The sequence below is a fragment of the Poecile atricapillus genome, chromosome 10, assembly GCF_030490865.1.
Source record: "Poecile atricapillus isolate bPoeAtr1 chromosome 10, bPoeAtr1.hap1, whole genome shotgun sequence".
Taxonomy (NCBI): domain Eukaryota; kingdom Metazoa; phylum Chordata; class Aves; order Passeriformes; family Paridae; genus Poecile; species Poecile atricapillus.
The window spans coordinates 2030533-2043030 of record NC_081258.1 but is presented as its reverse complement, the minus strand read 5'-3'; the positions used below and the strand labels follow the sequence as shown (position 1 = coordinate 2043030).

Genomic DNA, 12498 nt, shown 5'->3' with positions numbered 1-12498 from the left:
CTGACAGTGTCTACCAGTATGGACACAAGTGCTTCTGTGCCCACAGACAGTCCCAGGGACCTTTTAATTGCTCAAGAGATGTAAACATCTTGTGTCTGGCTTTGATCAGAGCCAAACACTAAGCAGACAAGGTGACCCTTATTTCTGGCCAGCGAGAGCTCATTTGCCTCTCTCCTGGAGCTGGCGTTTGCCTGATGCAGCAGTGCCAGGACTGGGTGTGGACACTGTAACCCCGGGGGCCCTTCTCTTGAGCACTGCACTCCTGCATGACTGGGTGAAAACGCCTGGCACTCCATTGTCCATCCATCTGATACCCAATACCCAGTTACAGTGCACACCAGGACTCATCCCAGTTACTCACACCCAGACACAGGCACTGTAGTCCCTCGCATAAGTGAATATCTGGTTTCTGTTCACCTTGGAGGGACTGATAACACCCTGACCTTGGGGCAAGGGTCGTATTTGGGGTCCTGTCACCTGGGGCTTCATGGACAAGTTTTCTGCACTTTTCTCTTTTCAGAGGTCTTACAAATATGAGCTGAAGCTTAACATTCATGGGAGCAGCAATCACTTAAGGCTGCACCTCTCGGGGCAAGGTCTGGAGCCACGGCTGGAGTTCAGTCCCCCAGCACTAAAGATGGGATGGGTGCTGGTGGACAGCGATGGGGTGGAGGCCACAGTGGTGGTGAAGAACCCATGCAAATTCCCCATCGAGTTTTACTGCCTGGATTTGGATGAGCAGTACCTTGAGGAGGAGAAGGTGAGAAGGCAGGTCTGGTCCCCGTGTACATGCTGCCCAAGCTTCACAGCACTCCAATATTGCCAGGCTTGTGTCAGGGAGATGGAGGCAATGCCCAGGGCAAAGCCAGCTCTGCTGATGTGCTGTGGGAGGATTTAAAGAGTTTGTGTTGTTGGGAGGAAGGGAGGAGACAGCAAACCTGAGGTAAACATGATCTGCCCTGGTTGATGCCTGGGACCTTTGCATTGTCCTTGAGATGGGCAGGGGCTGCTTACAGTGGAGGCTCTGTCCCAGCCAGGGCCTGGTATGTGGGTCCATGGTGCCAAGCCCAGCTGGCAGGCTGGGCATGACTTGGGCTGGGAATGTGCTCTGGCAGAAAACTCCACTGGTTCTCAGGGCTTTGCTGGCAGAGTGCAGTCCTGGCTAGTGTGGCTAGTGTGGCTGCAGGCAGTGAGCAGCTCATGGTCATTGTTTGCTTCAGATGAGTCACTTGGGAGGGGTTTCTCTCCCAGTCCTGCTTGTAGCTCTTGCCTCTGCTCTGGAGCCTGCTCACCCCACTGGGCATAACAAAATACTTGTACTTGATGGAAATCAAAAAGCCCATTGCCAAAAGCTCAGTGCCTTCAAAGAAGGGGTTGTGAGGATGAAGGTGACAGATGTATAAACAGGATTTTCTCTTCTTTTTCAGATGCTGAGGCATCTGGGACTGCATCCCCAAGGGCCTCCCCTTCCCCCTGCTGCTGTCCTCTCCAGAGTTGACTGCCCAGAGGAGCAGCTGGGCTCTGCAGAGCATGTGAAGCCCTTCACCATTGTTACACCTGAAGACAATCTGGTGGGTACTGCAGTGGTGCTGGCACTGAAGGTGCCAGGGCAGGGACCAGGCTAGATGGGGGCATGGGGGACAGGTTGGATGGAAAAGGATCATTGTGGAGAGGTAGTGAAGATGTGATGGGGCCCCACGTCTGCAGGTCTCCTTTCTGTCAGGGATGGGTCAAAAGAGACAGCTTTGCTGGAGACAGAGCAGTTCTGTAAGAGAGGAAAAATCACTTAAAACCATCAACTTCCTTTGAGGAGAGGATCCTGAGTCAGAAAGGGTGTCCTAGACAAAACAAACACCAGTAAGGAAAACCAAGTTCCTGGGCAGGTGCACTTATTTATTCTCTCTTCCACTGGTTAACGAAGGCCCATTTTTCTTTCCAGGATGGGAATGTCTCAGGGCTCACCCCTCTCTCCCTTTTCTCTCTCCCTTTAGGCCAGGACCCCAGATGAGAAGGGCAGTTCTGCTGAGGGCCAGCCAAAGACAGGTAAAGCAGTGAGCAGAGACAAGTCTCCAAAGGGGAACCAAATATCTACAGAGAGAACAGAAAGTCCCTGGGAATCCTCCAGCACAAGATCCAAAAGTACACTGGAAAGTGCCTCCATCCCCACAGAATTCCTCAGGTGAGCTGCACGGGAGGAGGTGATGCCTCTGCTTCTTGGTCCTCTTGCCAAACAAGGTCCATCGTCCCCAGCTGCACAGGGACCCTGTGCCAGTGCCTCCATGGGATGGCCAGTGCACCCTCCTTGTTTCATTTGCTCCTCAGCAATGTCTGAAGCCTCCTCTTTAATTGCCAGGCTGAAACGGTACCGGTGGACAGTGCCTGCCCTGGGTGAGGTGGAACTGAAGGTCCACTTCTCCACCAAAAAGCCAGGGAAGTTTGAGCAGACGCTGAGGTTTGAGCTGGTGGGGACAAAGCGGCAGTACGAGCTGCCCTGCAGTGGCACCGGCCTGTACCCCAGCATCAGCCAGAACCCACGGTAAGGCTGGCCCCTGGCAGCCTCCCACACTGCTGCCCCCGAGCTCACAGCCAGGGCTGCTCCTTGGGCATTCTGGCCTGGCCACATGGTGCTGCCTGACGTCACCCAGCATCTCTTTCTGTGCTGGGAGCTGGGAAGGCAGATGGTCCCTGAGCCACCAGGATGGGTTATGGCTTTCTGACTGCATTTCCTACCTGGAGCATCTCATAGCTCCTCCTTCCCTGCTTTCTCTGCCCAGGCTGGTGTTTCCACAGTGGAGGAAGACCATGAAGGAAGGTGAAATCATCTTCAAGGAATATGTTGAGAGCACCAAGCAATTCCACTTTGGACCGCTGCTGTGTGGGAAATCAAGAGAGTGGTATGTGCTCCCTGCTGGCTGTTGTACTTTTCTGGACACGCTTGGAGACGTGCTGTGCTGGTGGCACGATCCAGGGCAGTCCCTGGCACAGTCCTGGCACACACCTGGGTTTGAAGGAGCACAGATGTGTGAACCTGAGCATCCAAGAGGCAAATGAGCCTTGGGGGAGCCGCTCTGCCTGCCTGCTGGCTGCCTTGGCCAGAGCCCCAGGCTGCTGCCAGTCCAAAGGGCACTTGGGGCAACTTTTGTCTGCCTCCACATCTCAGCTTCACCCCTTAAGAAATGTATGGTGGTTTTTGAAGTGCTTTGAGCTCTGCAGTTAGCCTGACTGAGCAATTATTCTGTAGATGGTTTTGTAAACCTGTCCTTGATCTGTAATTATTAATAAGATTTTATGGTTGACCTGCCAGTGGGTGTCAGGGGGTATGTACAGCAGGAACTACATTTGCCTGTAATGACATTGCATCATCACTGCTGGATAAAGTCTGCCTGAAAACGTTGTCATTGAAGCTATTGTGCATTTCTACTTTTACTGTCACTTTTTAAAAAACAGTATTTAACATTAAGTTCTTGTCTCCATGGGAGCTCTGGAGGGCTAAATCTATTTTGACAACATAGTTTCAAAAAACAGACAATCTTTAGCCAGCTTTATGGGATGGTCTGGGATTTTTGTTTGCCTCTTTAACCCTTCCACTCCAAAGTCATTTCCACACCTGAGAGAAGGGTCATTTGTTATCTTTTAGCATTCCTCTTGGGAAATGATGCTTTATAGTTCTTTCTCAGACTTTGAGCTAACCCATGAAATCCAAAGCAGTTTCATGACTTTTTGGAAAGAGATCAGCTAAACTCTTTTTCCAAAAGCCTTTCTTTACACCCTGCAGGGAAGGCACCCCAAGAAAGAAGTGGAAAGAACCCATGTGCCTGGTGTACTGTTATTTTTCTAGGCACCTTTGAATTTACATTGTATTAAAACCACTTGAAGTGGCCTGAGCATCACCAGGCTTCTGGGGTGGAGGCATCAAGTACAGGGGAAGGCATCAAAGTCAGGCAAGGATGAGCACACGCCCACACCCCTGGCTGGGATCCACTTCCCTCACTTGTTTGTTAGAGCAGGCTCTTCCAGCACCGCTTCCTCGGCTGCACACGGTGCTTTCCTCGATGCGTGGCAAAGGCAACAGTCTCCTCTGCAGCCTTTTCCCCTTTTGTGGACAGGTACAAGGCCCAGAACTGTCCTGGCAACTCGGAGAATATAACCATCCTCAACAACTCCCCCATGGACGTAGAGGTCCAGTTCTTCTTTGAGGATGATGAGAAAGCAGAGACCTTCCTTCTGGACCCTCCCAGGATGACCCTGAAACCAAAGAAGAAGCAGGTAGGAGAAGGGCAGGTAGAGCAGGCACCGTAGAAGTGCCCAGGAGCTGCTGCTCCTGCTCACACACAGTGCTCTTTCTGTTTCTTTCCATGGGGCTGGGTCCAGGAGCTGACCATTTGGGCATACCCCACTTCCCCTGGCTTCCTGGAAGACAAACTCATCTGCTGCATTAACAAGAATCCAGAGCCAGTGGTCTTCAGCCTGTGCTGCCATGGGGTGCACGTGAAGCTGGAGGTCAGCCCCCTGGAGCTGTCTTTTGGCAAGCTGCTTCTGCACAGGTCAGTCATCCCACAAGCACTCCAAGACTTGTGACAAAGACAGAACGTTTGACTCTGCTTTCCAGGGCTGGGATGGAGCTGCTCCAAGTTGCATTCAGTGGTGAGGCTGGTGTGACCAGCCAGCAGCTGATGCCAAGTGCCTCCTGTCTCTGCAGGACTGACAGCAGGACCTTGGTCCTGAAAAACAACACCCTACTGCCCATGGCCTGGCAGCTCAGTGGGCTGGATGACCTTGTTGAGGACTTCTCACTGTCACAAGATAACGGCACCATTGATCCCCGCTCAGAGATTGAAGTGACAGTGAATTTCAAGGCCCAGCAGATTGGCACCATTGAGAAGAGCCTTCGACTCGAGGTGAGAGGGACTGTGCCCTGCCTGGCACAGTGAGCAGCCACATGCTCTTAGGGACAGAGTCAGGAAGAGCTGCTCCTGACAGACACAAGGGTACTGTGACCCCAACTTCTGCCTCTACACAGCGTTTGCCAGAATGTGCAGTGCATCCACATCCCCCCAGATAACCAGACACTGCACCCTGAGCCTGTAGCACAACCACCTTGGCCCTGTGAATGGTTGAAGGTTGTTTGGTTATACAGACTGCAGTGTGATCTCTACATTTCTCCTGGAGCTTGTCCAAACCTCTGGCATCGTGCAACAAACTCTGCCCCTGGCATTTTGTTCCCCATGGTTTAGGGGCTGCATTTCAGAGAGGGTGCTTGGTGATTGGAAAGGGTTGTCAATGCCACCTGCTCTGAGACACCTCACACTTCCTGTGGTTGTTCTTACATCCCTGTGCCTCTCAAGGATGCTTTAGCAGCAGCATTCCCTGCTGTAGGAATGCAGAGTTGGGCTGATGGGGTTTATACTGCAGCAGAATCCCACTGGGACAGCCCACGAGATGAACGGGTTAGGAAAGCTTGGGTATCCACCAACACTTGTGAAGCCAGGGAGGCCATAGGGGAAGCAGCCAGCAGAGACAAGGACTTAGAGGCTGTCTAGCAAAAGAATAATCTGAACAGTGTTTGTTTCTTGCTGCCTCAGGTTTCAGATACAGAAAACATCCTGGGGATTGTTCAGGTTGAAAACATCAAACTGTCTGCAGAGGTGTATGATGTTCTCCTGAGCATGGTCCTGCCTGAAGGTCAGTGGATGTCTCCCAAACAAAGCAGTCCAGGTGCACTGCCTTACCTTGGGTGGTGGGTGACCAAAGCACTTGGGATGGGATGGGATGCAAGGATGGCATGGATACATAAAGCACATACCCTGCAAGCTGCATGGAATAAAGCATTGTCAGGCCACTGGCAGCCTTAAGTCTCTCCCCTCTGAACTTTGAAGTGTGCAGCTTCACGTGCAGGTTGGATTTGGGGGCTTTGAAACAACAGTGACGTGAACAGGCAGTTGGCAATTCCCACAGGCTCAGCACAGCATGTAAAGTGATTGGATTTGTGCTTGGAAGTGAGGAAATGGAAGCCAAGCTCCTTAGCTACTGAGCCTGCAGATAGTTTGAGTAAGAAGAGAAAGGGCAGACAAGTAGCTGGAAAACCCTTCCAAGAACAGCAACTTGCTGAAAAGGGTTTTGTGCTGGGACCTCCATGTAGCTTGGGACCTGGTGTATTCTGCAGCAGCTCACAAATACCATGTCTGATCTTGCTCTGCACATTATCTGCAGATGAAACCTTGGATTTTGGAACCATCAATGTCCAGGATAATGTGAAGAACGTCCTGACTCTAACGAACAAAGGGATGTACAACATCGAGTACAGGTGAGTCCAGCTGCCTGGTGGTGAGCATTTCCCCGGGTTCCCAGGCCTGCACTCTCCCTCTGTCAAAGGTTAGAACCTGTTTCCATGCAGGCTACCTCACGATAAACACAAAACCTGGGCTCTCTAATCTCAGCTATTTTACCAGAGAATCCAGCCACAAACCAGCAGTTCTCCACAGTTCAGCAGGGAACCCAAAGGAGAGCCCCAAGAATTTCAGCCACTGAAATGCTGAGATGCATTGCCTTTCTTTGATGGTCACCTCCTTTCTCCTTCTGAGACTCTGTAAAAGAGTGAATGAAAAATTTCAGTGTCAAGGTTTCTTGCAATAACCTCGTGACCGTCTGTGCTCTTTGTCAGGATCCAGGATTCCCTGAGCAGAGCTGCACTCTCCCTTTTCTTCTTTTTCTGGTCCTATGCAAAGTCCTGGCTGTGCTGGCAGCACCTCTACTTGTAACTGCAGAGATCTCCATTCCTTCCCTTTCTGCACAGATTGATGCTGAAGGGTGCAGGTGCCAGGATGCGAGACTTGGCGTCCCACTTCACTGTCAAGCCTCAGTCGGGCAAGCTGATCGCCTCCCAGCCTGGTGTGAATATTGAGATATTCTTCCACCCCACAAGGGAAATCCTCCTCAAGAACAGCCCCATCCTGTACTGCCAGGTGAGCTGCCTGGGCCAGGCTGTGTTACCACACGGTGTTTTGGGAGCATAAACAGGAGAGGTGTCTAATGGAAGGAGGGCTTTAACTGGAGAATCCTCTCTCCTACGTACACAAACAAAGTCTTCAAAACCATTTGGGAGGCTTCCTAAGGGAGCTGAGAATCTGACTCTGGAGGAGGTGCTTTAACAGGGATGGGTGAACTGATGGAGGCCTGGGGTGGAGGCTGGGGACTGGGGTAGAGGACTGGCTGGCTCTCTTTGCTTTGTTTACCACCCCTTCCTGTGGACACAGGTGATAGATGCCATCTCAGGGGAAGGAGGCCAGACTGTCGCCAGCATCCCAGTGAGGGTGTCAGCAAGAGCTGCCTACAGCAAGTTCAGTATTGAGCCTGCCTCACCCATCAGTTTCGGTGCCATGATGAAGGGCAGCAAGAAGAGCCAGACTGTCGTGCTGGAGAACACAGGCGTGATCAGCTTCAAATTCCACATCCACCGAGCAACCGAGGATGAATCTCCATTGGAAAGCAAAAGGTACAGGAAGCCCTGCACCACCCTTCCTGCCTGAGGAGGCACCACCCCACGGCTGGCATGTGGCAGGCAGCCAGGAGACCTGGGCTAGCGCCCATTTGCATCCCTGCCTTGGGGAGAGGGAGCAAAACACGCCTCAGTGTCCCCATGTGAGTAGGAAGCTGGTGCTAGAGCTGCTCTGTCCAGCAATGGGTGCTGCAGGCTGCTCTCTGGGAACCATCTGGAGCAGGAAGGCTTTCCTCTGTGAGGAGGAAGGCCAGCTTTGGCCTCAGAGAAAGGCAGGGGAGCTGAGCATGACAGATACCTCTCCTTTCTCCTCTCAGTTCAAAGCAAGGGGAGTCTGTTCCATCAGCTAGAAAGCGCTCAGCGGGAAGGAAATCAAGCTTGACACAGGTGGGTGACTCCTGCTCCCCAACAATGCTGCTGCAGGGGATGTGAGAAGATGCTGCTGTGCCCAGGCTGGGGGCTCATCTCCACTGGGTGGGACGTGGTCTGCAGGATGGAGTCCAGGATCTGCTCAGTCCCACTGACAGTCCTGTACTCTGGCTCTGACCTGCAGCTGTGGGGTCAGCAGAGGGGAGCAGGTCCTGTGTGTGGTAGCTGCTGGCCAGCACAGGTCTGTGAACACCACAGAAGCAAAAACATCCCCCCTCGAACTCCCAGTCCACAGAGCTCAGACAACTTTTGTCTTCTTTTTCTTCTTCCCAGTCCCCTACCTCTGTCCCATCATTTCTCACAGCTGTTTCTGCTCTCCTGTTACCTCTGGAGGCTGAGGATCACAGCTACCACCTTCATTCTTTACGCTCCATCTCCTTTCTCTCTGCCACTTGAGACAGGCTTGCAGCTCCTCTTGGCTTGTTGGGCTCAACCTGGAGCTGCCTTTGGGCCATGGAGTCATCTTTCCCTGCCCTGGGACTGGCTGCTTGGGCCCAGCTGGAGGCCAAGGCAGGACATCCTCTTTGCTGGGGTGCTCAAGGCACAGCTATTACCCTTCAGCCTCTCCTGGAACTTCTTCTGCAGGGTCAGCTCAATGTGGGCATGTTCACGGTGTCCCCGTGCTCCGGCTCCATCGCTCCGTGGGGCCAGCAGCAGATCACGGTGGAGTGCCTCGCAGGGCAGGAGGGGACTTGTGAGGAGCAGCTCTACATTGACATCGTGGGCAGAGAGCCCAGGGACAATCCCCTCGGCATTCCCTTTACCCTGACTGCCGAGTCCTGCCTGCCAGGTACGTACTGTCCACAGGTTCCCCTGGTCAGACCTGCTGCTGATCAGCACCTAAACTTGCTGCTTGGATAGGGAGGCATGCTAGCCCTGGTGTCCCCCCTTGAAATCCTCAGAGTTTCCAGCCCTCTTAAGTCCACTGGTGGATTCATCCCTCCCGGGCTGAGAGGGATACATGGAAGGATAGAAGGAAAGCAATGCTCTTTAAGACTGAGGTGGACTGAGCTCCATCCTCATAGCCAGCTCTCCCACCCAAAGCTGGGTTTAGCAGTTACCTGGGCAGAAGGAGCTTACCAAGCCTTCTCAGAGGCCAGCAAGGCCCAGATGAATTCATCAGGGAGGCTTCTGCATGCTCATCCCTCTGGTCTGTCCACAGCATTTGCTGAGGATGCCATGTTAATCTTCGAAGAGTACCCGATCTGCAGCAGCACTGACCTCAGCCACAAGCTGCTCTCTGTGCACGGTGTGGGCCTGTTTGTGAGAGATGAGAACAAGTTCATCTTCAACAAGATTCTGGTTGGGCAAGAGGCTGAAGCCCATTTCAACATCTACAACACAACTGGTCTGCCGTGTGACGTGGTCCTCTCCATCAACCCCCTGCCTGGACAGGTAAGAACAGGAGGCCAAGGAGATGGTTGCCCTCTAAGGGCCGTGTGAAAGCTGTTTTGTTCTCCAGATGCATTGCTTCCTGTGGCCCACACTAGCTCAGTGTAGGTCAAACTTCAGGGCAGAGCAGCAGAGCCAGGGAACAGTTGTGTTCAATTCTCATGTCTTGGGCAAGCTTTTGGCTCACACCTCTGGGTCTTTGGTGGGAGAAGTGAATCCTTCTGAACCTCTCTTGGAAGCACACTCAGAGAGGGGCTGTTATGAACTGACATGCCAGGGCTCAAAGCAGAGCATTTCCTCAGGCTCCCTGGCTTTTCCTCTCTTTGAAGGCCAGTTCTAGGTTATTTGCAGGGTTTTCCATGCAGTGACCACCTCCCACATATGGCAGGGCAGCTGCCAGCACTCAGAACACACAATGCTTTAGCACAAGGTCAGTGTTCCCTGCTTGAACAACTCATCCTTAAAACAATACCCCCTGAGTTCACAGCCCATAAACACACCTCTAGGAGGGCTGTGAAAATGGGAAGAACTGTCACAATGCAAGATTTTTACCTGGCTGGCTGCTGTTCATAGAAAAGAGAAGCCAGGAGAAAACTGCTTCTTGTAGAAAAGTCTCCATAGCATGACAAGAAAAAACTCTTCTCCTTACAAGAACTGATCAAAGACTATTGTATAGTTGATGCTGCTTTACCGTCCCAGGTTTTGTCTCCCAGTGGTCAGCTGGGAAAAGAAAAAGTTGGGTAGGGGGAGAAAAAGTGTTCTGGAGGTTTTATTCTGATGTTTCTTATTCCTGTAGTTCTGTTAGTAAAGTTTCTTTATTCCTTTTAAGTTTTAAACCTGTTTTACCCTTCTCCTTATCTGTATTTCACAACAAAAAATGAGTAAGTGCCCTGGTGATTTTAGCCAGTGCTAAACCCCACCACGTTATTTAGTGCATTGACTGAGAAACTCCAATTAGCAAATCTAAACCACTACAGACATGCTGTTTTCAGTAATGCCTTTATGAATAAAACTGTGTCATGTTGGAAGGTGTTTTCTCCTAACACTGCTCTCTGGCTTCCCCCAAGGAAAAAGGCCCTATCACCGTTTTCAAGTTGCATCCTGTCCAGATGTCCATTCCTGGCTCATCCCACGCTGTTGCTACAGTGACCTTCACCCCACCAGATGAGCAGAACTACGACTGCACTTTTAAGGCTTCCCTTGTCATCCCCAAACGGTAATTGACCCTGAGAAATATTGGGGGAGGCCTCACTGACAGCTGCCTCTCCACTGGGAAGGCACAGACCTCTTGTTAGCTCTAATGCTCTCAGGAGCCTTAGGCAGAGTACTCGGCATGAGATGATTTGGGAGGCAGGAACTGTTAGATAGAGCAGAAAAATGAGGCTGATTTGTCATACAGGTTTAGCCTGGATGAGGAAATAGGAAGACAGGGAAATATTCGGTAGCCAACTGGAAGTTACTGAGATGTGCTACAGCTGAGCTGGGCATTTCCAAGGACAGAAGCTTAGATGGATCAGTTTCTGTGGCAGCAAGTCAGCAGTCACAATTTCCTCTTTGTTTCTGTGACATTAAGTGATCCTCTGTGATTCCCTGCATTCATGAAGCTATTTCATGTGAGTGATGGGAGCCGGTATGAAAGAGGAGCCCTGTTCCTCTGCACTGGGACCTGTGTACAGGGGCTTGGACCTGCCCTTCCTCAAGCCTTTAGTGGCTGAATTGGAGCAAGAGAAGTCTAATTGCTAATAAGCAATTGCTTTTGTATTGTTCTTGGAAATCATCTTGGTGGATAGTGACAATGATTTCTTTTTGCCTTCTTGCTTTTGTTCTGCTTTCATGCTGTGCTTTTTTTGCTTGTTGCCTATGTCTCATCTCACTGCAGCCAGGGGATTTGCCATATCTCATCTGGTGCCTCATTATGTATCTGCTGTACTGCATGACTCAATGAAGTGAAATTACTTTTAACTGTTACTGTGGAAGGCTCTGGCTCTTTGGAGCAGATTCCTCTTGTGAATGGCCCTGAGGGGACTGGGAAGAGGCTGGTGGGGGGCTGTGTTGTGGGGTACAGGAGCAGCAGGCAGGGAAAACAGTGTGGATTGCCCTTGCTGCTTGGCTTGCCCAGTGAGAAATGGGTTATTGCCAGCTGGAATTGTTTCTGTGCCTCTCCTGCAGCTCTGTGAAAATCAAGCCCCAAACCCTGAGCTTCACCATCAGTGGGAGGGGGCACGAGCCGCAGGTGACAGTCGTGTGCCCAAGAGCTCGCAGCAAGAGAGGAAATGCCGTGCTGCGCTTCCAGAGGCTCCAGCTGGGGGATTTAGAGATGCTCCCCCTGGTCGTCCGTAACAACGGCATCGTACCTGTCAAGGTGAGCACCTGCTCAAGGAATGGTCTGGTTTGGGAATAAGTGCTTGTGGCACAGGGGAAGGGTCCCAAAAACCATGGCAGACCTGGCAAGAGGTGTCACAAATTCTTTTTAAGCAAGGGACTGACATCTGTTCTCCAAGAAGGGAGTTCTTGAAAATTTTCCATCCAGTCTTTCTTCTTTAAGTTGAACACAAGAAAGGTGGTGGAGTATTTTCCCCCCGTCTTTCAGGTTTGTTCTCATGGACATGTGTGATTTTCCAGTTCCATTAGGTTATATTCCCCAGCTTACTATATTTTAAGCAAACTTAGTTGTGGTTTAATTATATTCTGCTTATTGCTTTCTGTCCTGTTTGGTTCAGTGTTGGTTCAATCCAAATGCCTCTAAACAGCCCTTTTTCCCAGCTGGTTTGACTTAACTTTTGTGCTCAGTGCTGTTTGCAGTGGGAGAGGTGCTGGGTTCCTGTGCAGGACCAGCAGCACTGTGGTGTCAGTCCCTGGGCCATCCTGTACTCACACCAGTATCATTGTGCTCTGTGTTCCCTTTTCTCAGTTTATGTTACACCTGGAGGATGAGCATGGAGCATTCTTCTTGAAAGCCAGGCGCTCCACACTGGAGAGATTCCACACTGAAGATGTGGGAGAGGACTCTGTTGGAAATGGTAAATTTGTTAACCATGAAGTGCGATCGTGCCCAGAGGGAAAACGTGTGCCCTGCTCTTGGCTTCTCTGAGCTGCAGCCAGATGTTAGACACACTTTGTTTCCTTGGGCTCTCTGTCCCCCGAGCTTTTCATGGGGACTTTTTGCAGGGTTTCCTCCTAGC

At 51.4% G+C, this 12498-nt stretch overlaps 1 protein-coding gene across 1 annotated transcript in view; it reads left to right on the top strand.

Annotated features, from left to right (window-relative positions):
• Positions 1-12498, top strand: part of LOC131582745 (hydrocephalus-inducing protein homolog) — a 57810-nt gene that overhangs the window by 39446 nt on the left and 5866 nt on the right. Inside the window, exons 33-50 of the mRNA XM_058846213.1 lie at positions 521-760; positions 1428-1571; positions 1992-2179; positions 2354-2536; positions 2775-2894; positions 4107-4266; positions 4372-4544; positions 4700-4898; positions 5583-5682; positions 6211-6304; positions 6794-6962; positions 7254-7492; positions 7813-7882; positions 8486-8714; positions 9087-9319; positions 10384-10532; positions 11486-11678; positions 12228-12336. Of these exons, the coding sequence (XP_058702196.1) occupies positions 521-760; positions 1428-1571; positions 1992-2179; positions 2354-2536; positions 2775-2894; positions 4107-4266; positions 4372-4544; positions 4700-4898; positions 5583-5682; positions 6211-6304; positions 6794-6962; positions 7254-7492; positions 7813-7882; positions 8486-8714; positions 9087-9319; positions 10384-10532; positions 11486-11678; positions 12228-12336 (2992 nt within the window). The remainder of the gene's footprint in view (positions 1-520; positions 761-1427; positions 1572-1991; positions 2180-2353; positions 2537-2774; positions 2895-4106; positions 4267-4371; positions 4545-4699; positions 4899-5582; positions 5683-6210; positions 6305-6793; positions 6963-7253; positions 7493-7812; positions 7883-8485; positions 8715-9086; positions 9320-10383; positions 10533-11485; positions 11679-12227; positions 12337-12498) is intronic.